Below are 25,425 nucleotides of genomic sequence, written 5' to 3'. Positions count from 1 at the left end.
GGGTACCGGGAGCACTTGTAGCTAAAAGGTCCCGGAAGCACAGGTCCTGGGAGCACCCATAGGCAGAGGTTCCGAAACAAAAGTTAAAAGGATCTGTGACCATAAGTAAGGGGTGCATGACCATTTTTGCCTTGATGTTCTCACTCTTGTGAATTGTATTCCTACTTACACGAAAAGAGCTCATAGGCAAAAGTCCCAGGAGCACAAATAGGCAAAATCCAGGGAGTACTCTTCGGCACTGGTAGGCAAAAGTCCCGAAACCAAAGGAAAAGGGTCTATGACCATAAGCAAGGAAACCACAATTATTTTTGCCCTCATGTGCTCCCTTTTGTGATTTGTATTGCTACTTACACTGCAAGAAAAGTGGCGTTATCAGATTCAGGTCAAATAAAAGTGATATGAAATGTGATAAACAAAACAAAAATAAAAACCTGGAACTCATGCTTGAACTTTCCCACTTTAAGGCTAGAGCAACATGATGGCCCATGGAGATATAACAAACCTGCAATGTTACAATACACCATGTCTATGACAGCTGGCGGATATCAAAGCTTGTAGGACCACAGTGCCACCATATTCATTATCATTTACTATATATTGGGCGACCACACATGGCCAAGCAGCATGAACTGTGTAACGGTTATCGGAGTTCCCATAATGCACTGCTCCCTGGTACATGGAAATGAGCAGAATAATGAATTTAGCTTTAAAGTGAACCTGTCAGGTGTAATATGCACCCGGAAGCACAAGCAATTCTGGGTGCATATTGCTAATTCCTGCCTAACCATCCCTGTATCTAGTAGCATAGATAAAGGGGTCTTTAGAAAGATCTAAAGATCTTTTATCGTCTGCTAATAAGGCCAGGGACTAGTTGCAAGGGCGTGATTTCCCCTGGCTAGCCGGCCCCTTAGCATGTTATTGCGCCCCTGTGGGTGTGATATCATGCTAATGAATGCGTAGCGGCAGAGGATCAGCGCGTCCGAGCCCTGGATTTGGGCTCAGTGCGCATGATCCCGGAGTTTCGGTCATGCGCACTACATGCGTTTGAAGCCAGGATTCGTACAGCCGGCGGTCATGCATGCTATAAAGCCGGGTGTATGTGTCCCGGCTTCAAACCCATGTAGTGCACATGACCGAAACTTTGAGATCATGCGCACTGAGCCCAAATCCATGACTCGGAAACAAAGGCAGCAGAGAGGTGAGTGCGACCATCCTCTGACGCTGCGCGTTCATTAGCATGTTATCACGCCCACAAGGGCGCACTAACATGCTAAGGGGCCAGCTAGCCAGGAGCAATCATGCCCTTGCGACTAGTGACTGCCCTCATTAGCATACGATAAAAGATTTATAGAATTACTTTTTCTAAATTTCTCTTTATCTATTCTACTAGATACAGGGACGGTTAGGCAGGGATTAGCACTATGCACCCAGAACTGCTCGTGGCTTTGGGCGCATATTGCACTTGACAGGTTCCCTCTACGCTCCATCAGTGAATAGGAGCGTAGATAGAAGTCAGCCCAAAATAAGAATAAGAATAACATTTTACAATTAGTTTGTTATAGTTAATAGTGCATTATACTAAGAAATCTCCCCAAATAAAAAGCAAGAATCACATCCTTCCCAACAAGTATTCATGGCGACGAGTGAGAGATCAGATACGTAGTAACAGAAGCGGAGAACAACTGAGTGTACAGGATCCTGCCCGGCCAGGACCAAGGGGGCCAAAATCCTCAAAGAAGAAGCTGAATATCGGATAGGACGTATTACTGCTGAGTGATGGGGGAGACTGAACCCACAGCACAGATGGGTGCAGCCCGACACCCTCTATAATCCAATACCAACGGCGGAAACTTCAGAAATTATCACCTCCAAAGTCCACAGTCACATTTAGTAACAATTAGTGAAGTGTTTTTGGCGCAGATCTTTGCCCATATGACAGTATCGAGGCGTAGAGGAGTTGAATTTTCCATTGCAAAATAGTAGATTTCAGAAAACCTAAATTATATAAATAACTAAGCACAGATTTATCTGCAGTTTTACGTAAAAAAAAAAAAACAAAAAAAACAAACAACACAATGTGTTATTGCAAGATGTCAGCCCTAGCTCTGCTACACTGCTCATATTAAATCATACAAACAACTAACCACGCCGATGCGGGAGGACTGGATAATGATGTTGTCTTTGCATCGCTATTAACCCTTTCTTCCCATATAGTATAGAGCACGTTCTCAGATCCTTCGGTCTATGTGACGCAGTTCTGCGGTATGTATTTCAGCCCTCAGAGGCAGCACGCACCTTGGAGTTCTTGCCTCCGCTGCGGCCTGACTGCGAGGATCCACTCCGCTGCACTCCGGGTTCTGGGGTCGGAGGTGATTTGTCTGATGAATGGTCCGAGCTTTTCTCCACCATGACTTCTCCTTCACTCTGCTGGGGTGTCGGAGAGCGGGAGCGCTTGCGCAGGATGGGGGAGCAGGCAGGCGAGCTTCGGTTCGAGTTACTTGCCGTGCTAAGGTGAAAAGAAAACATGGTTAACCGGCAAAAACGGATTAGTCTCCGATACATATCGGACCTCGCATAGGTGTTTTCCAGTTTTATGTAGATGAGGCCTTCTGCTATAAAATGAAAAGTTCTGCACCTTCCTAATAAACTGTTTCAATTTCTCACCATATTGATGGCCTAGTCCTGTCTGCAAAGCAGAGGGTTTCCTACAAATGTATCCAATCTGGAGCACACACATCTGCAACACAAGAAACCTCTGTCCACGTCAAGGTTTGTTACAATTAGCGGGTACATTTATTGTCCAACCCTCTTATTTTTTCTCAAAAAAGCAGGCCTAGGTCTAAAAATAAAAGTCTCTGCTCATGTTCCCATCCCTTGCCGCTTCTGTCTCTGTTCATGTTCCCATCCCTTGCCGCTTCTGTCTCTGTTCATGTTCCCATCCCTTGCCGCTTCTGTCTCTGTTCATGTTCCCATCCCTTGCCGCTTCTGTCTCTGTTCATATACCCATCCCTTGCCGCTTCTGTCTCTGTTCATGTTCCCATCCCTTGCCGCTTCTGTCTCTGTTCATGTTCCCATCCCTTGCCGCTTCTGTCTCTGTTCATGTTCCCATCCCTTGCCGCTTCTGTCTCTGTTCATGTTCCCATCCCTTGCCGCTTCTGTCTCTGTTCATGTTCCCATCCCTTGCCGCTTCTGTCTCTGTTCATGTTCCCATCCCTTGCCGCTTCTGTCTCTGTTCATGTTCCCATCCCTTGCCGCTTCTGTCTCTGTTCATGTTCCCATCCCTTGCCGCTTCTGTCTCTGTTCATGTACCCATCCCTTGCCGCTTCTGTCTCTGTTCATGTACCCATCCCTTGCCGCTTCTGTCTCTGTTCATATACCCATCCCTTGCCGCTTCTGTCTCTGTTCATATACCCATCCCTTGCCGCTTCTGTCTCTGTTCATATACCCATCCCTTGCCGCTTCTGTCTCTGTTCATGTACCCATCCCTTGCCGCTTCTGTCTCTGTTCATGTACCCATCCCTTGCCGCTTCTGTCTCTGTTCATATACCCATCCCTTGCCGCTTCTGTCTCTGTTCATATACCCATCCCTTGCCGCTTCTGTCTCTGTTCATATACCCATCCCTTGCCGCTTCTGTCTCTGTTCATATACCCATCCCTTGCCGCTTCTGTCTCTGTTCATATACCCATCCCTTGCCGCTTCTGTCTCTGTTCATGTTCCCATCCCTTGCCGCTTCTGTCTCTGTTCATGTTCCCATCCCTTGCCGCTTCTGTCTCTGTTCATATACCCATCCCTTGCCGCTTCTGTCTCTGTTCATGTTCCCATCCCTTGCCGCTTCTGTCTCTGTTCATGTTCCCATCCCTTGCCGCTTCTGTCTCTGTTCATGTTCCCATCCCTTGCCGCTTCTGTCTCTGTTCATGTTCCCATCCCTTGCCGCTTCTGTCTCTGTTCATGTTCCCATCCCTTGCCGCTTCTGTCTCTGTTCATGTACCCATCCCTTGCCGCTTCTGTCTCTGTTCATGTACCCATCCCTTGCCGCTTCTGTCTCTGTTCATATACCCATCCCTTGCCGCTTCTGTCTCTGTTCATATACCCATCCCTTGCCGCTTCTGTCTCTGTTCATATACCCATCCCTTGCCGCTTCTGTCTCTGTTCATGTTCCCATCCCTTGCCGCTTCTGTCTCTGTTCATGTTCCCATCCCTTGCCGCTTCTGTCTCTGTTCATGTACCCATCCCTTGCCGCTTCTGTCTCTGTTCATGTTCCCATCCCTTGCCGCTTCTGTCTCTGTTCATGTACCCATCCCTTGCCGCTTCTGTCTCTGTTCATATACCCATCCCTTGCCGCTTCTGTCTCTGTTCATATACCCATCCCTTGCCGCTTCTGTCTCTGTTCATGTTCCCATCCCTTGCCGCTTCTGTCTCTGTTCATGTTCCCATCCCTTGCCGCTTCTGTCTCTGTTCATGTACCCATCCCTTGCCGCTTCTGTCTCTGTTCATATACCCATCCCTTGCCGCTTCTGTCTCTGTTCATATACCCATCCCTTGCCGCTTCTGTCTCTGTTCATATACCCATCCCTTGCCGCTTCTGTCTCTGTTCATGTTCCCATCCCTTGCCGCTTCTGTCTCTGTTCATGTTCCCATCCCTTGCCGCTTCTGTCTCTGTTCATGTACCCATCCCTTGCCGCTTCTGTCTCTGTTCATGTTCCCATCCCTTGCCGCTTCTGTCTCTGTTCATGTTCCCATCCCTTGCCGCTTCTATCTCTGTTCATGTTCCCATCCCTTGCCGCTTCTGTCTCTGTTCATATACCCATCCCTTGCCGCTTCTGTAGTACTGCTTGGGTCGTCCATCGGTCGATCCTTTCTACCACTTTTGACAGGGACGGCACGAGACCGCTGAAGCCAATTGCTCAACACATTGGTCACAGCAACGGTCCCGCACTGTCCCCACTAGAAGAGGGATAAGTCAGACAGTAAAGCAGGGGATCGGCAGAAGAGTGTAGATTATTTTTTAGTTGACGAAATACCCAGTTTAAAAAAAGAATCTAAACAGGGCCTGAACCTCTAAAGGTATTTCCCCGGATTTTAGTGCAGGGATTGTCCCGCAAGGCTAAGAAGAATGAATGAAGACTTGTGATATTCAGTTTCTGGACGTCTAGATTTTTTGCATTCACTGACAGCAAGATTTTGCTAACGGTGAGAAATTTACACATAGTTCATCAGAAAGTTGGAAAACTTCATTATACATTTAAGCCTCATTTAGATAAAACTGCAGAACTCCATTCAAGTTTACAAGAAATATACAAAGGATACGTCTACAAGCTACAGAATACTATAAATTAAAGGCTCTAGATAAAGGTATATAAAAGTGCAGCAGCCGCTGTGCAATTGTAGTTATCGGGACTGGAAAGCAGAAGCAGAGACTCTGAATCACAGCGGAGGCCGAGCCCCGAGTCCTGAGCAGATCACAGGGTCAGACAATGATTTTATTAATGGTGAAGGAACAAATGATGCAGGATCTAGAGGCGAGCAGCCGGGGAATTGCACAGACCGGCAACGAAGAACACAGCCAAAGTCACAAAGCAGCAAACAGAAGGAGCTGCAAGCACGGAGGAGCGCAGTGTCCTGCAAGCATGGAGGAGCGCAGTGTCCTGCAAGCACGGAGGAGCGCAGTGTCCTGCAAGCACGGAGGAGCGCAGTGTCCTGCAAGCACGGAGGAGCGCAGTGTCCTGCAAGCATGGAGGAGCGCAGTGTCCTGCAAGCACGGAGGAGCGCAGTGTCCTGCAAGCACGGAGGAGCGCAGTGTCCTGCAAGCACGGAGGAGCGCAGTGTCCTGCAAGCACGGAGGAGCGCAGTGTCCTGCAAGCACGGAGGAGCGCAGTGTCCTGCAAGCACGGAGGAGCGCAGTGTCCTGCAAGCACGGAGGAGCGCAGTGTCCTGCAAGCACGGAGGAGCGCAGTGTCCTGCAAGCACGGAGGAGCGCAGTGTCCTGCAAGCACGGAGGAGCGCAGTGTCCTGCAAGCACGGAGGAGCGCAGTGTCCTGCAAGCACGGAGGAGCGCAGTGTCCTGCAAGCATGGAGGAGCGCAGTGTCCTGCAAGCATGGAGGAGCGCAGTGTCCTGCAAGCCATGGGTCTAGGAACAGGCCATGATACATGCAAGATAAAAGGAAGCAACGGGTCACGGGGAGTGGGTGCCAACATGGAGACACTAATTCCTTGATTGTGGGCTGAGGAGGAAAGAAAATGAGACAGGTCAAGGAAAAGAACGAGCACATATGAATGTAATGGTCTACAACATGTGGCTCTATGATAAAACTACAACTTCCAACATGGTCTTCAAGCTGTATCCACTGATACAAAGCATCTCCCAGTGCTCTGCGTAGGTGCCCACAAGTAATGACGGGTAGTCCTTCTGAGATGGGACAAGCACCGTGTCAATGTTTCACAGCAGTAATTGTGAACCGCATTTTTTCTCGCTAGTGTTAGTCACCCCCTTCCTGAGTGCACAGACTCCTAACTATGGCCACATCCATAGCTGAACTACTACTTCTGCCATTGACATATGGGGCCCTCTGACAACGGCTAACTAGTGATGAGCGGGCACTACCATGCTCAGGTGCTCAGTACTTGCAACTAGTGATGAGCGGGCACTACCATGCTCGGGTGATGAGCGGGCACTACCATGCTCGGGTGCTCAGTACTTGCAACTAGTGATGAGTGGGCACTACCATGCTCAGGTGCTCAGTACTCGTAACTAGTGATGAGCGGGCACTACCATGCTCGGGTGATCAGTACTCGTAACTAGTAATGAGCGGGCACTACCATACTCAGGTGCTCAGTACTGGTAACTAGTGATGAGCGGGCACTACCATGCTCAGGTGCTCAGTACTGGTAACTAGTGATGAGCGGGCACTACCATACTCAGGTGCTCTGTACTGGCAACTACTGATGAGCGGACACTACCATGCTCGGGTACTCGTAACTAGTGATGAGCGGGCACTACCATGCTTGGGTGCTCAGTACTCGTAACTAGTGATGAGTGGGCACTACCATGCTCGGGTGCCCAGTACTCGTAACTACTGATGAGTGGGCACTACCATGCTCAGGTGCTCAGTACTGGTAACTAGTGATGAGCGGGCACTACCATGCTCGGGTGCTCAGTACTGGTAACTAGTGATGAGTGGGCACTACCATGCTCGGGTGCTCAGTACTGGTAACTAGTGATGAGCGGGCACTACCATGCTCGGGTGCTCTGTACTCGTAACTACTGATGAGTGGGCACTACCATGCTCGGGTGCTCTGTACTCGTAACTAGTGATGAGTGGGCACTACCATGCTCGGGTGCCCAGTACTCGTAACTACTGATGAGTGGGCACTACCATGCTCAGGTGCTCAGTACTGGTAACTAGTGATGAGCGGGCACTACCATGCTCGGGTGCTCAGTACTGGTAACTAGTGATGAGTGAGCACTACCATGCTCGGGTGCTCAGTACTGGTAACTAGTGATGAGCGGACACTACCATGCTCAGGTGCTCAGTACTGGTAACTAGTGATGAGCGGGCACTACCATGCTCAGGTGCTCAGTACTGGTAACTAGTGATGAGCGGGCACTACCATGCTCGGGTGCTCAGTACTGGTAACTAGTGATGAGCGGGCACTACCATGCTCGGGTGCTCGATACTTGTAGCTAGTGATGAGCGGGCACTACCATGCTCGGGTGCTCGATACTTGTAGCTAGTGATGAGCGGGCACTACCATGCTCGGGTGCTCGATACTTGTAGCTAGTGATGAGCGGGCACTACCATGCTCGGGTGCTCAGTACATTGGAGCATGTGATTAATTAGCAGCAGTGATGAGAGGGCAGTAGGATGCTCGGATGGGCACAACTCAAGCACCCGAATATAATGGAAGTCAATGGGAAACTTGAGCATTTTTTTTGGGAAAACTTTCAGAAAAATGCTGAAGTTCCCCATTGGTTTCCATTATACTTGGCTACGTGAGTTGCGCCCATCCGAGAGTCTGACTGCTCGCTCATCACTGCTGCTAATTAATCACATGCTCCAAATGGATGGGAAAAAAACAAAGAGGTGGAAACTTCTGCAGGTCTGGTACAGTGTTATCTGCATCATCTAAGCACTGCGCAGATCTAGATTGCTTTTTTTTTTGTTAGCTGGCTAATATTTTTGGAAAAGACAAATCCATCCCACCCCCGTGATGTAGAGGTCCCCCCCTCCCTGTGCTCCTTGTAGGCCCGTACTGGTCAGTTTTCCTCCAGTCTGAGGACTTCTTGCCCCTAGGATATGTTGCATACACCTCTTACTTGCTGCATCTTAGGACATGCACATTGAATTAGGACCATTTTTGGTCCTAAGAAGGTAAACGGCCGTTGTGCGAGTGTCCATGTGGCAGAATGTAAAGCCAATGATCAGTAATGATCGCCGTGACTTCTCGGCCAGCATCAGACGCACTTCACAGCAATCTGCGCTGCTGTCTATACTTTTGCAGTGTCTTGTCCCTTGGTAACCTACCTTATGGGGTGAGTTTCAGGCCGTTCCCAGGAGGTATTTTAATAGAAGGGCAGGACACAAGGCATCCACCTGCTCATCCCCCCGGGAGTCGGCAGCTCACCAGCGTACAAGCATCGGCCAGCACAACTTCACAATCACAATGCCAAACTAGACACAAAAAGAAGAGGCGGCGACACCCTGAGTGGGCCCGATGCACCGCACGAGGCGCACCAGTCCCAGCTGGGGACAGGACATGGCACATGTGCGGGACATGGGCACCCTGCTCGCTTCCATGCACACTGCAGTGATACCCGGGATGACGCATTGGTAATTTAAGCATCTCTCGGGGCAGCCGCAGCCTTTGTCAGAGCACCGTTCCCAGCACAGCATGAAGAGGGGACAGCATCAAGTCCGCAGCAAAATGTGTCACAATGCAGAGATGGTCCCACAGCATGCACGGAGCATCGCTCAATACACCCCCGTCATGAAAGGAGGGGGCTGCTAGGACATGGATCCATCTGTGCATACACATCACTGCAAGGTCACAAACTGTGGGCAACATACAACACACAGAAGCGTCAGCAGCACTAACCTGGCAGCCATGAGAGGATGAGCCAGCAGCATTGCTTGATCCATTCATTCATGCAGAAAAAGCAGCAGGGGGCAGGGAAGACAGCAGCGGGCAGGAGGGCTACTCACCTCCAGATCCATCTCAGTGCCCCCGTTACCTAAACAAGGGGGTCTTAACAGGCTGCTCAGATAAAGGAAGGGAAAGCCTTTAATTTCAGCTGTTTCTCTGACACCCTCCTGCAGCTGAGTCTGAGCGATGGGAGGGAACAGTCATTCATGGACCACCCTCCTCCCTGACTCACAGCTGCTGCAGCCCCTCGCCTGTCATTACACTCTTCCCTTTACATTCCCCAATTGTGTTCTTCCCCAGGAGGATGCAGACGGATGCCCGCAGCTTGGATGCAGTGCCACAATCCTGCCTACATCCGTGGTGATGCCCGCTGTCACATGACCCTCACACCTGTGCATATAGCGGCACCAGCAATATACCCGGGCTGGGCCTCACACCTGTGCATATAGCGGCACCAGCAATACACCCGGGCTGGTCCTCACACCTGTGCATATAGCGGCACCAGCAATATACCCGGGCTGGGCCTCACACCTGTGTATATAGCGGCACCAGCAATATACCCGGGCTGGGCCTCACACCTGTGCATATAGCGGCACCAGCAATATACCCGGGCTGGGCCTCACACCTGTGTATATAGCGGCACCAGCAATATACTCGGGCTGGGCCTCACACCTGTGTATATAGCGGCACCAGCAATATACCCGGGCTGGGCCTCACACCTGTGCATATAGCGGCACCAGCAATACACCCGGGCTGGGCCTCACACCTGTGCATATAGCGGCACCAGCAATATACCCGGGCTAGGCCTCACACCTGTGCATATAGCGGCACCAGCAATATACCCGGGCTGGGCCTCACACCTGTGCATATAGCGGCACCAGCAATATACCCGGGCTGGGCCTCACACCTGTGCATATAGCGGCACCAGCAATACACCCGGGCTGGGCCTCACACCTGTGCATATAGCGGCACCAGCAATATACCCGGGCTGGGCCTCACACCTGTGCATATAGCGGCACCAGCAATATACCCGGGCTGGGCCTCACACCTGTGCATATAGCGGCACCAGCAATATACCCGGGCTGGGTAGCAGTGACTGCAGTGTATGGCTGGGCCTCACACCTGTGCATATAGCAGCACCAGCAATATACCCGGGCTGGGCCTCACACCTGTGCATATAGCGGCACCAGCAATACACCCGGGCTGGGCCTCACACCTGTGCATATAGCGGCACCAGCAATATACCCGGGCTGGGTAGCAGTGACTGCAGTACATGGCTGGGCCTCACACCTGTGTATATAGCGGCACCAGCAATATACCCGGGCTGGGTAGCAGAGACTGCAGTATATGGCTGGGCCTCACACCTGTGCATATAGCGGCACCAGCAATATACCCGGGCTGGGTAGCAGTGACTGCAGTATATGGCTGGGCCTCACACCTGTGCATATAGCGGCACCAGCAATATACCCGGGCTGGGTAGCAGTGACTGCAGTACATGGCTGGGCCTCACACTTGTGTATATAGCTGCACAAGCAATATACCCAGGCTGGGTAGCAGAGACTGCAGTGTATGGCTGGGCCTCACACCTGTGCATATAGCGGCACCAGCAATATACCCGGGCTGGGTAGCGGTGACTGCAGTGTATGGCTGGGCCTCACACCTGTGTATATAGCGGCACCAGCAATATACCCGGGCTGGGTAGCAGTGACTGCAGTGTATGGCTGGGCCTCACACCTGTGCATATAGCGGCACCAGCAATATACCCGGGCTGGGTGGCAGTGACTGCAGTACATGGCTGGGCCTCACACTTGTGTATATAGCTGCACAAGCAATATACCCAGGCTGGGTAGCAGAGACTGCAGTGTATGGCTGGGCCTCACACCTGTGCATATAGCGGCACCAGCAATATACCCGGGCTGGGTAGCGGTGACTGCAGTGTATGGCTGGGCCTCACACCTGTGTATATAGCGGCACCAGCAATATACCCGGGCTGGGTAGCAGTGACTGCAGTGTATGGCTGGGCCTCACACCTGTGTATATAGCGGCATCAGCAATATACCCGGGCTGGGTAGCAGTGACTGCAGTATATGGCTGGGCCTCACACCTGTGTATATAGCTGCACCAGCAATATACCCGGGCTGGGTAGCGGTGACTGCAGTGTATGGCTGGGCCTCACACCTGTGTATATAGCGGCACCAGCAATATACCCGGGCTGGGTAGCAGAGACTGCAGTATATGGCTGGGCCTCACACCTGTGCATATAGCGGCACCAGCAATATACCCGGGCTGGGTAGCGGTGACTGCAGTGTATGGCTGGGCCTCACACCTGTGCATAAAGCGGCACCAGCAATATACCCGGGCTGGGTAGCAGTGACTGCAGTGTATGGCTGGGCCTCACACCTGTGCATATAGCGGCACCAGCAATATACCCGGGCTGGGTAGCGGTGACTGCAGTGTATGGCTGGGCCTCACACCTGTGTATATAGCGGCACCAGCAATATACCCGGGCTGGGTAGCAGTGACTGCAGTGTATGGCTGGGCCTCACACCTGTGCATATAGCGGCACCAGCAATATACCCGGGCTGGGTAGCGGTGACTGCAGTGTATGGCTGGGCCTCACACCTGTGCATATAGCGGCACCAGCAATATACCCGGGCTGGGTAGCAGAGACTGCAGTGTATGGCTGGGCCTCACACCTGTGCATATAGCGGCACCAGCAATATACCCGGGCTGGGTAGCGGTGACTGCAGTGTATGGCTGGGCCTCACACCTGTGTATATAGCGGCACCAGCAATATACCCGGGCTGGGTAGCAGTGACTGCAGTGTATGGCTGGGCCTCACACCTGTGTATATAGCTGCACCAGCAATATACCCGGGCTGGGTAGCAGAGACTGCAGTATATGGCTGGGCCTCACACCTGTGTATATAGCTGCACCAGCAATATACCCGGGCTCGGTAGCAGAGACTGCAGTATATGGCTGGGCCTCACACCTGTGTATATAGCTGCACCAGCAATATACCCGGGCTGGGTAGCAGTGACTGCAGTACATGGCTGGGCCTCACACCTGTGCATATAGCTGCACCAGCAATATACCCGGGCTCGGTAGCAGAGACTGCAGTATATGGCTGGGCCTCACACCTGTGTATATAGCTGCACCAGCAATATACCCGGGCTCGGTAGCAGAGACTGCAGTACATGGCTGGGCCTCACACCTGTGCATATAGCGGCACCAGCAATATACCCGGGCTGGGTAGCAGTGACTGCAGTATATGGCTGGGCCTCACACCTGTGCATATAGCTGCACCAGCAATATACCCGGGCTCGGTAGCAGAGACTGCAGTACATGGCTGGGCCTCACACCTGTGCATATAGCGGCACCAGCAATATACCCGGGCTGGGTAGCAGAGACTGCAGTACATGGCTGGGCCTCACACAGGGGACACCATAATGACAGAGTCACTCAGGGCAAGATGACAATTAGATTCCTTCATAATTACTGCACAATGCGGCTGCCAGAAAAACATTATTCCATTGCCCCAATGAAATTTGTTTTCGATCTATATAAAAGTCCATGTAATTAGATGTGTTCTCGGCTCTTGTTCTGAGACTTCATATGCAGCGTTACTTATACACAGGGCGGGGGGACACAGAGGGGCTGAGGTCCGAAAATGAGAACCAGTAATCACACATCCCCCAAACCCCACAGAACTATGCCCCTGCTATCACCCAGAAAACACCACGGAAATAGAGAAGCTTTTCTATCCAAACACCATTATATAAAATGCATATTACTGACGATACATTGCCACTCGGGGTGCGGGACAGGGACACGGTGACGCTCAGGGTGCAGAACGGACACTCGGGGTGCACGACAGGAACACGGCGACGCTCGGGGTGCAGAACGGACACTCGGGGTGCAGAACAGGGACACGGCGACGCTCAGGGTGCAGAACGGACACTCGGGGTGCAGGACAGGGACACGGCGACGCTCGGGGTGCACGACAGGAACACGGCGACACTCTGGGTGCAGGACAGGAACACGGCGACACTCTGGGTGCAGGACAGGGACATGCTGCCACTTGGGGTGCAGGACAGGGACACGGCGACGATTGGGGTGCAGGACAGGGACACTCGGGGTGCAGGACAGGGACACTCGGGGTGCAGGACAGGGACACTCGGGGTGCAGGACAGGGACACTCGGGGTGCAGGACAGGGACACTCGGGGTGCAGGACAGGGACACTCGGGGTGCAGGACAGGGACACTTGCGGTGCAGGACAGGGACACTCGGGGTGCAGGACAGGGACACTCGGGGTGCAGGACAGGGACACTCGGGGTGCAGGACAGGGACACTCGGGGTGCAGGACAGGGACACGGCAACACCTGGGGTGCAAGACAGGAACACGGCGACGATTGGGGTGCAGGACAGGGACAGACCGATGCTCAGGGGTGCAGGAAAAGGACAAACCGATGCTCAGGGGTGCAGGAAAGCGACATACCGACGCTTAGGGGTGAAGGACAGGGACACTCGGGGGATATAAAAGAATGACACACTGCTGATCAGGGTGCAGGACAGGGACAGGCAGACAAATAGGGTGCACTACAGGGACTGACAGACAAATGGGGTGCAGCACAGAGACAGGCAGACACACGGGGTGCAGGGTAGGGACACGGCGACACACGGGGTTTAGGATAGGAACACGGCGACACACGGGGTGCAGGATAGGGACATGGCGACACTCGGGTGCAGGATAGGGACATGGCGACACTCGGGTGCAGGATAGGGACATGGCGACACTCGGGTGCAGGATAGGGACATGGCGACACTCGGGTGCAGGATAGGGACACATATAGTTTGTTAGCACTTATTACTGATACTTTATGTAGATCACTTGGAGTCTGGCTATCCTCACCTGTCACTGGCAATACACAGTACTGCACCTAAGGTACATGTTTTACCCCTTTTCATCACGTCATGCCCTTACATGTGAATACACACACTCGGACAAACACGTGGCAGCTATGGTCACAATGCCTATGGAAGGAAATAAAGGGTGATCACCTGTATACCTCCATCACCTGTAATACCTCCATCACCTGTAATACCTCCATCACCTGTATACCTCCATCACCTGTAATACCTCCATCACCTGTAATACCTCCATCACCTGTATACCTCCATCACCTGTAATACCTCCATCACCTGTAATACCTCCATCACCTGTAATACCTCCATCACCTGTATACCTCCATCACCTGTAATACCTCCATCACCTGTATACCTCCATCACCTGTATACCTCCATCACCTGTAATACCTCCATCACCTGTAATACCTCCATCACCTGTATACCTCCATCACCTGTAATACCTCCATCACCTGTAATACCTCCATCACCTGTAATACCTCCATCACCTGTAATACCTCCATCACCTGTAATACCTCCATCACCTGTAATACCTCCATCACCTGTATACCTCCATCACCTGTAATACCTCCATCACCTGTATACCTCCATCACCTGTAATACCTCCATCACCTGTAATACCTCCATCACCTGTAATACCTCCATCACCTGTAATACCTCCATCACCTGTAATACCTCCATCACCTGTAATACCTCCATCACCTGTAATACCTCCATCACCTGTAATACCTCCATCACCTGTAATACCTCCATCACCTGTATACCTCCATCACCTGTAATACCTCCATCACCTGTATACCTCCATCACCTGTATACCTCCATCACCTGTATACCTCCATCACCTGTAATACCTCCATCACCTGTATACCTCCATCACCTGTAATACCTCCATCACCTGTATACCTCCATCACCTGTATACCTCCATCACCTGTATACCTCCATCACCTGTAATACCTCCATCACCTGTATACCTCCATCACCTGTAATACCTCCATCACCTGTATACCTCCATCACCTGTATACCTCCATCACCTGTATACCTCCATCACCTGTAATACCTCCATCACCTGTATACCTCCATCACCTGTAATACCTCCATCACCTGTATACCTCCATCACCTGTAATACCTCCATCACCTGTATACCTCCATCACCTGTATACCTCCATCACCTGTATACCTCCATCACCTGTATACCTCCATCACCTGTAATACCTCCCCTATCATCGGAGATCTTAGCAGGTTTACAGTTTAATGAGAAACACTGACCATCTGTCCGTACAAGGCCCGTCCTATATTACACCAGACGCTTACAAAGCATCTCCTGATGGCGGCTTTCCCCCAGAATCTGAATTTCAGCATTACCGGCTCCACAGCTGGGCCACATGTGGTCTGCAGACTTCACCACAACTGATAAACTGCCACCCTCCGATAAATAAACCGAAAATAAATCACCTGGAGCCGTGAAGCCCGGAAACCATGTTCTCTAATAAACAGTATATGGAGTATAATACACAGCACGAGGTAGTGATAGTGAACCTCCGGGAGCTTCATGTGAGGAGGAGACGCTCAACAAGTAGATAACGGATGCCATATCCATAATCAACCACAGACCAAAGAACATATCCACAGGAGATGAAAACTAAAAAGATGGACTCATGTCATTAAGAATGGCAATCTGCAGGTTAGTCCTAATGATAGTAATAGTGATGCGTCCATTCACACATGACAGACTCAGTGATGCCGCACACATTCATTTTTCACATAGGAGAAAGAAAATGTCCCATTTGAGTGAGGCCTAAAAGTGATAAGTTAATATGTATCCTGCAGACGCTCTGGGTCACAGTCCGGGCAGGGGGAGCTGTACCCCCAGATTTCTGGACTGGCAATGTGAATAGTAGATTGATAAAGGCTGATATACCCTCTGAGGGTCTGCGTAGGGAGAGTAAGGGGTAAGGACAGACCCGGCATTTGCGCCCCGGCTGAGAAGTGCCGTGATCGTCTGCACCTGATGGCTTTGCTTCTCGGCCGTGGCACAATTGCATCTTTTGGCCTTACCCATAGGGGAGCAGAATTGTGGATATTCATACGTAGGGTTTTGATGTTATTTTAGGGGCTGCGATCATTTATTAACTGTTCAAAGATTTTCAAAAACCAACCTTAACCCTCCACACAATTAGTCTGAGAGGTGCGCTCGGCCCGCAGTGGGTCATCACATCTGAGCGGCACAAGGGCTCTGTCAGGGGCTCATGAATGGCTCCCAATTACTGAATGATTGACATTACATGGGAACAGGACGAGTAACGTGCCAATATACTGCTCTTACAGAGGGGCCTCTGATGTCTGCGTCTTTCACCGTTATTGACATTAATGGGGAAAATCATGACACAAAAAAACCCATAACTACATTCTCTACATGTATGTCTGCCACATTCACACAGCAGCTCTACCGCTGATCACCACTGAGCACCATGCCTTTCATTATGCCCTGCTGCAACACAATGCCTTATTGCTAATGAGGCAAACACTGCATGAAAATGCATGGATTTTTGTAGGAACCCTTGAGGTGGCCATATACATCAGAAACGCCGTATCCCCCCATACATGAGAAACGCCATTTATCCCGGCTCCTCCATACATGAGAAACGCCATTTATCCCGGCTCCCCCCATACATGAGAAATGCCATTTATCCCGGCTCCCCCATACACGAGAAACGCCATTTATCCCGGCTCCCCCATACACGAGAAACGCCATTTATCCCGGGTCCCCCATACATGAGAAACGCCATTTATCCCGGGTCCCCCATACATGAGAAACGCCATTTATCCCGGCTCCCCCCATACACATGAGAAACGCCATTTATCCCGGCTCCCCCCATACATGAGAAATGCCATTTATCCCGGCTCCCCCCATACATGAGAAACGCCATTTATCCCGGCTCCTCCATACATGAGAAACGCCATTTATCCCGGCTCCCCCATACATGAGAAACGCCATTTATCCCGGCTCCCCCCATACATGAGAAACGCCATTTATCCCGGCTCCCCCATACATGAGAAACGCCATTTATCCCGGCTCCCCCATACATGAGAAATGCCATTTATCCCGGCCCCCCCATACATGAGAAATGCCATTTATCCCGGCCCCCCCATACATGAGAAATGCCATTTATCCCGGCTCCCCTATACATGAGAAACGCCATTTATCCCGGCTCCTCCATACATGAGAAACGCCATTTATCCCGGCTCCCCCATACATGAGAAACGCCATTTATCCCGGCTCCCCCATACATGAGAAATGCCATTTATCCCGGCTCCCCCATACATGAGAAATGCCATTTATCCCGGCTCCCCCATACATGAGAAATGCCATTTATCCCGGCTCCCCCATACATGAGAAATGCCATTTATCCCGGCTCCTCCCATACATGAGAAACGCCATTTATCCCGGCTCCCCCCATACACGAGAAACGCCATTTATCCCGGCTCCCCCCATACATGAGAAACGCCATTTATCCCGGCTCCCCCCATACACATGAGAAATGCCATTTATCCCGGCCCCCCCATACATGAGAAACGCCATTTATCCCGGCCCCCCCTTACATGAGAAACGCCATTTATCCCGGCTCCCCCATACATGAGAAACGCCATTTATCCCGGCTCCCCCATACATGACAAATGCCATTTATCCCGGCCCCCCCATACACATGAGAAATGCCATTTATCCCGGCTCCCCCATACACACGAGAAACGCCATTTATCCCGGCTCCTCCATACATGAGAAACGCCATTTATCCCGGCTCTCCCCATACATGAGAAACGCCATTTATCCCGGCTCCCCCCATACATGAGAAACGCCATTTATCCCGGCTCCCCCCATACATGAGAAACGCCATTTATCCCGGCTCCCCCCATACATGAGAAACGCCATTTATTCCGGCTCCTCCATACATGAGAAACGCCATTTATCCCGGCTCCCCCATACATGAGAAACGCCATTTATCCCGGCTCCCCCCATACACATGAGAAATGCCATTTATCCCGGCTCCCCCATACATGAGAAATGCCATTTATCCCGGCTCCCCCCATACATGAGAAACGCCATTTATTCCGGCTCCCCCCATACACATGAGAAATGCCATTTATCCCGGCTCCCCCATACATGAGAAATGCCATTTATCCCGGCCCCCCCATACACACGAGAAACACCATTTATCCCGGATCCCCCCATACATGAGAAATGCCATTTATCCCGGCCCCCCCATACACATGAGAAACGCCATTTATCCCGGCTCCCCCATACATGAGAAATGCCATTTATCCCGGCCCCCCCATACACATGAGAAACGCCATTTATCCCGGATCCCCCCATACATGAGAAATGCCATTTATCCCGGCTCCTCCATACATGAGAAATGCCATTTATCCCGGCTCCCCCATACATGAGAAATGCCATTTATTCCGGCTCCCCCATACACGAGAAACACCATTTATCCCGGCTCCCCCATACATGAGAAACGCCATTTATCCCGGCCCCCCCATACACATGAGAAACGCCATTTATCCCGGATCCCCCCATACATGAGAAATGCCATTTATCCCGGCCCCCCCATACATGAGAAATGCCATTTATCCCGGCCCCCCCATACACATGAGAAACGCCATTTATCCCGGATCCCCCCATACATGAGAAATGCCATTTATCCCGGCTCCTCCATACATGAGAAACGCCATTTATCCCGGCTCCCCCCATACATGAGAAATGCCATTTATCCCGGCTCCCCCATACATGAGAAATGCCATTTATCCCGGCTCCCCCATACACGAGAAACGCCATTTATCCCGGCTCCCCCATACATAAGAAATGCCATTTATCCCGGCTCCCCCATACACGAGAAACGCCATTTATCCCGGCTCCCCCATACATGAGAAATGCCATTTATCCCGGCTCCCCCATACATGAGAAATGCCATTTATCCCGGCCCCCCATACACATGAGAAATGCCATTTATCCCGGCTCCCCCATACACGAGAAACGCCATTTATCCCGGCTCCCCCATACATGAGAAACGCCATTTATCCCGGCTCCCCATACATGAGAAACGCCATTTATCCTGGCTCCCCCATACACGAGAAACGCCATTTATCCCGGCTCCCCCATACATGAGAAACGCCATTTATCCCGGCTCCCCCATACATGAGAAATGCCATTTATCCCGGCCCCCCATACACATGAGAAATGCCATTTATCCCGGCTCCCCCATACACATGAGAAATGCCATTTATCCCGGCTCCCCCATACATGAGAAACGCCATTTATCCCGGTCCCCCATACACATGAGAAACGCCATTTATCCCGGCTCCCCCCATACATGAGAAACGCCATTTATCCCGGCTCCTCCATACATGAGAAACGCCATTTATCCCGGCTCCCCCATACATGAGAAACGCCATTTATCCCGGCTCCCCCCATACATGAGAAACGCCATTTATCCCGGCTCCCCCCATACATGAGAAACGCCATTTATCCCGGCTCCCCCATACATGAGAAACGCCATTTATCCCGGCTCCCCCATACATGAGAAATGCCATTTATCCCGGCCCCCCCATACATGAGAAATGCCATTTATCCCGGCCCCCCCATACATGAGAAATGCCATTTATCCCGGCCCCCCCATACATGAGAAATGCCATTTATCCCGGCTCCCCTATACATGAGAAACGCCATTTATCCCGGCTCCTCCATACATGAGAAACGCCATTTATCCCGGCTCCCCCATACATGAGAAACGCCATTTATCCCGGCTCCCCCATACATGAGAAATGCCATTTATCCCGGCTCCCCCATACATGAGAAATGCCATTTATCCCGGCTCCTCCCATACATGAGAAACGCCATTTATCCCGGCTCCCCCCATACACGAGAAACGCCATTTATCCCGGCTCCCCCCATACATGAGAAACGCCATTTATCCCGGCTCCCCCCATACACATGAGAAATGCCATTTATCCCGGCCCCCCCATACATGAGAAACGCCATTTATCCCGGCCCCCCCATACATGAGAAACGCCATTTATCCCGGCTCCCCCATACATGAGAAACGCCATTTATCCCGGCTCCCCCATACATGACAAATGCCATTTATCCCGGCCCCCCCATACACATGAGAAATGCCATTTATCCCGGCCCCCCATACACACGAGAAACGCCATTTATCCCGGCTCCTCCATACATGAGAAACGCCATTTATCCCGGCTCCCCATACATGAGAAACGCCATTTATCCCGGCTCTCCCCATACATGAGAAACGCCATTTATCCCGGCTCCCCCCATACATGAGAAACGCCATTTATCCCGGCTCCCCCATACATGAGAAATGCCATTTATTCCGGCTCCTCCATACATGAGAAACGCCATTTATCCCAGCTCCCCCATACATGAGAAACGCCATTTATCCCGGCTCCCCCCATACACATGAGAAATGCCATTTATCCTGGCTCCCCCATACATGAGAAATGCCATTTATCCCGGCCCCCCCATACACATGAGAAACGCCATTTATCCCGGATCCCCCCATACATGAGAAATGCCATTTATCCCGGCTCCTCCATACATGAGAAACGCCATTTATCCCGGCTCCCCCCATACATGAGAAACGCCATTTATCCCGGCTCCCCCCATACACATGAGAAATGCCATTTATCCCGGCTCCCCCATACATGAGAAATGCCATTTATCCCGGCTCCCCCATACATGAGAAACGCCATTTATCCCGGCTCCCCCATACATGAGAAATGCCATTTATCCCGGCCCCCCATACACATGAGAAATGCCATTTATTCCGGCCCCCCATACACGAGAAACACCATTTATCCCGGCTCCCCCATACATGAGAAACGCCATTTATCCCGGCCCCCCCATACACATGAGAAACGCCATTTATCCCGGATCCCCCCATACATGAGAAATGCCATTTATCCCGGCCCCCCCATACATGAGAAATGCCATTTATCCCGGCCCCCCCATACACATGAGAAACGCCATTTATCCCGGATCCCCCCATACATGAGAAATGCCATTTATCCCGGCTCCTCCATACATGAGAAACGCCATTTATCCCGGCTCCCCCCATACATGAGAAATGCCATTTATCCCGGCTCCCCCATACACGAGAAACGCCATTTATCCCGGATCCCCCCATACATGAGAAATGCCATTTATCCCGGCTCCTCCCATACACGAGAAACGCCATTTATCCCGGCTCCCCCCATACATGAGAAACGCCATTTATCCCGGATCCCCCCATACATGAGAAATGCCATTTATCCCGGCTCCTCCCATACATGAGAAACGCCATTTATCCCGGCTCCCCCCATACATGAGAAACGCCATTTATCCCGGCTCCCCCCATACACATGAGAAATGCCATTTATCCCGGCTCCCCCATACATGAGAAATGCCATTTATCCCGGCTCCCCCATACATGAGAAACGCCATTTATCCCGGCTCCCCCATACATGAGAAATGCCATTTATCCCGGCCCCCCATACACATGAGAAATGCCATTTATCCCGGCTCCCCCATACATGAGAAACGCCATTTATCCCGGCTCCCCCATACATGAGAAACGCCATTTATCCCAGTCCCCCATACACATGAGAAACGCCATTTATCCCGGCCCCCCATACACATGAGAAATGCCATTTATTCCGGCCCCCCATACATGAGAAATGCCATTTATCCCGGCTCCCCCCATACATGAGAAACGCCATTTATTCCGGCCCATTTATTCCGGGTCCCCCCCATACATGAGAAATGCTATTTATCCCGGCTCCCCCCATACACATGAGAAACGCCATTTATCCCGGCCCCCCATACACATGAGAAATGCCATTTATTCCGGCCCCCCATACATGAGAAATGCCATTTATCCCGGCTCCCCCCATACATGAGAAACGCCATTTATTCCGGCCCATTTATTCCGGGTCCCCCCCATACATGAGAAATGCTATTTATCCCGGCTCCCCCCATACATGAGAAATGCCATTTATCCCGGCTCCCCCCATACATGAGAAACGCCATTTATCCCGGCTCCCCCCATACATGAGAAACGCCATTTATTCCGGCCCATTTATTCCGGGTCCCCCCCATACATGAGAAATGCTATTTATCCCGGCTCCCCCCATACACATGAGAAACGCCATTTATTCCGGCCCATTTATTCCGGGTCCCCCCCATACATGAGAAATGCCATTTATCCCGGCTCCCCCCATACACATGAGAAACGCCATTTATCCCGGCTCCCCCCATACACATGAGAAACGCCATTTATCCTGGCTCCCCCATACACGACAAACGCCATTTAACCCGCCCCCCCATACACATGAGAAACGCCATTTATCCTGGCTCCCCCCCATACACGAGAAACGCCATTTATCACGGCTCCCCCCCATACACGAGAAACGCCATTTATCCCGGCTCCCCCCATACACGAGAAACGCCATTTATCCCCGATCCCCCTATACATGAGAAACGCCATTTATCCCCGATCCCCCTATACATGAGAAACGCCATTTATCCCCGATCCCCCTATACATGAGAAACGCCATTTATCCCCGATCCCCCTATACATGAGAAACGCCATTTATCCCCGATCCCCCTATACATGAGAAACACCATTTATCCCGGCTCCCTGTATACACATGAATGATCGGGAGGCCGCAATACATACACTGTGTGCAGAATTATTAGGCAAGTTGTATTTTAGAGGGGGTTTTTTATTATTGATCAAGAACTCCCGACGTATTGTGACCCCTCTATAAATCACTTGTAAGGCCACATCTGGAATATGGGATCCAGTTTTGGGCTCCACATTTTAAAAAGGACATTCAGAAGTTAGAGTCAGTTCAAAGGGGGCAATAAGATTATTACAAGGAATGGAGGCCGCCCGTATGATGACAGGTTGAAAAAGTTAGATATGTTTAGCTTAGAAAAAAGACGTCTCAGAGGAGATCTCATTTATATGTATAAATACATGTGTGGTCAATATAAAGGACTGGCACATGACTTATTTCTTCCAAAGACAATACTAAGGACCATGGGGCATACACTGCGAGTGGAAGAAAAGCGATTCCGGCAGCTAAATAGGAAAGGGTTCTTTACAGTTAGAGCAGTCAGACTGTGGAATGCCGACCACAAGAGGTAGTAATGGCAGACACTATAACAGCTTTATATCAGGGTCAGATGATTTCCTCAGTACACAACATTGTCTGTTATAAATGACTTAGTGACTAAATGTAGAACTGGTGGAGGAAGGTTCAACTAGATGGACCGAGGGCTTTTTTCAACCTAAGTAACTATGTTCGCAATCAACCCAAAATACTCATAAATATCAAAGATTAATATTTTTGGAAGTTGGAGTGGGGTTTTTTTTAGATTTGGCTATCTTAGGAGGATATCTGTTTGTGCAGGTAACTATTACTGTGCATAATTATTAGGCAACTTAATAAAAACCAAAATATATTCCCATCTCACTTGTTTATTTTCACCAGGTAAACCAATATAACTACACAAAATTTAGAAATAAACATTTCTGACATGCAAAAACAAAACCCCAAAAAATGAGTGACCAATATAGCCCCCTTTCTTTATGATGACACTCAGCAGCCGACCATCCATAGATTCTGTCATTGCTTGATCTGTTTACGATCCACATTGCGTGCAGCAGCCACCACAGCCTCCAGACACTGCTCCCAGAGGTGGACTGTTTTCACTCCCTGTAGATCTTACATTTTATGAGGGACCACAGATTCTCTATGGGGTTCAGATCTGGTGAACAAGGGGCCATGTCATTATTTTTCATCTTTTAGCCCTTTACTGGCCAGCCGCGCTGTGGAGTAGTTGGATGCATGTGATGGAGCATTGTCCTGCATGAAAATCATGTTTTTCTTGAACGATAGCGACTTCTTCCTGTACCACTGCTTGAAGAAGTTGTCTTCCATAAACTGGCAGTAGGTCTGGGAGTTGAGCTTCACTCCATCCTCAACCTGAAAAGGTCCCACAAGTCTATCTTTGATGATCCCAGCCCATACCAGTGCCCACCTCCATCTTGCTGGCGTCTGAGTGGGAGTGGACCTCTCTGCCCTTTAGTGATCCAGCCTCTGGCCCATCCATCTGCCCATGAAGAGTCACTTTCATTTCATCAGTCCATAAAACCTGTAAAAAAATCAGTCTTCAGATATTTCTTGGCCCAGTCTTGAGGTTTTATCTTCTGTTTCTTGTTCAGAGGTGGTGGTTTTTCAGCCTTCCTTATCTTGGCCTGTCCCTGAGTATGGCACACCTTGTGCTTTTTGATACTCCAGTAACGTTGCAGCTCTGAAATATGGCCAAACTGGCGGCAAATGGCATCTTGGCAGCTTCACGCTTGATTTTCCTCAATTCATGGACAGTTATTTTGCGCCTTTTTTGCCCAACACGCTTCTTGCGACCCTGTTGACAATTTGCCATGAAATACTTGATTGTTCGGTGATCACGCTTCAAGACTGCGGCATCCCTCTGCAAGACATCTCACAATATGGACTTTTCAGAGCCCGTCAAATCTCTCTTCTGACCCATTTTGCCAAAGGAAAGGAAGTTGCCTAATAATAAAGCACCCCTTATATAGGGTGTTGATGTCATTACACCGCACCCCTCCTCATTACAGAGATGCCATCACCTGATTTACTTAATTGGTAGTTGGCTCTCAGCCTATACAGCTTGGAGTAGGACAACATGTATAAAAAGCATCATGTGACCAAACTACTCATTTGCCTAATAATTCTGCACACAGTGTATTAGATGGATCGGCTGACTTTACTAAGGGGTCTATGGTAACATTACAATACAAGCCAATGATCAATTCCTGATTATAACAAAACAGCAGAGCGTGCGTATCATTACGTGGAGGTGCCGCTGATGGTGACAACCACATGTATATACACCGCTATATAATGCAGGGGTCAGGCACTTACACAATGAGACTCGCACACAATCATCACTCAGGATTCGCATCTTTGTAAGCGGAGAGCTTGGTTTATACAATGAAAGTTTTCTGAATGAGAATAAAGAAAATGACCGTGTATCCAACACTTCACTATGACTCTGAACACAGGGAACTGAGATACTTGACACTTGTAAGAAAAAAAAAAAAGCCAAAAAAACCCCAATGACTGGTGGCTGCAGTTTCAGGAATGAAACGTTAGACTGGATTTATAAAGACCCCAAATATTAATGAGAATAAACCTAGAAATGTTTCAGGAGAAGCAAACTACAACACACATTCCTGATGATGAAGCAGAGTCGAGGTGGTCTCGGGG

The 25,425-nt window shown here is 50.5% G+C and overlaps 1 protein-coding gene across 12 annotated transcripts in view; it reads right to left on the bottom strand.

Annotated features, from left to right (window-relative positions):
- GRAMD1B (GRAM domain containing 1B) overlaps nt 1–25,425 on the bottom strand; it is a 260,555-nt gene that overhangs the window by 109,477 nt on the left and 125,653 nt on the right. For 9 of the 12 annotated variants that reach the window (XM_075327726.1, XM_075327714.1, XM_075327715.1 and 6 more), the window contains one exon: nt 2,296–2,506. In XM_075327726.1, the coding sequence (XP_075183841.1) occupies nt 2,296–2,506 (211 nt within the window). The other 3 variants (XM_075327718.1, XM_075327720.1, XM_075327723.1) reach the window with 2 other exon arrangements.

This window comes from Anomaloglossus baeobatrachus, chromosome 11, assembly GCF_048569485.1.
Source record: "Anomaloglossus baeobatrachus isolate aAnoBae1 chromosome 11, aAnoBae1.hap1, whole genome shotgun sequence".
Lineage (NCBI taxonomy): Eukaryota > Metazoa > Chordata > Amphibia > Anura > Aromobatidae > Anomaloglossus > Anomaloglossus baeobatrachus.
Note: the sequence above shows the minus strand (reverse complement) of the source record. Positions and strands in the feature narration are given on the sequence as shown.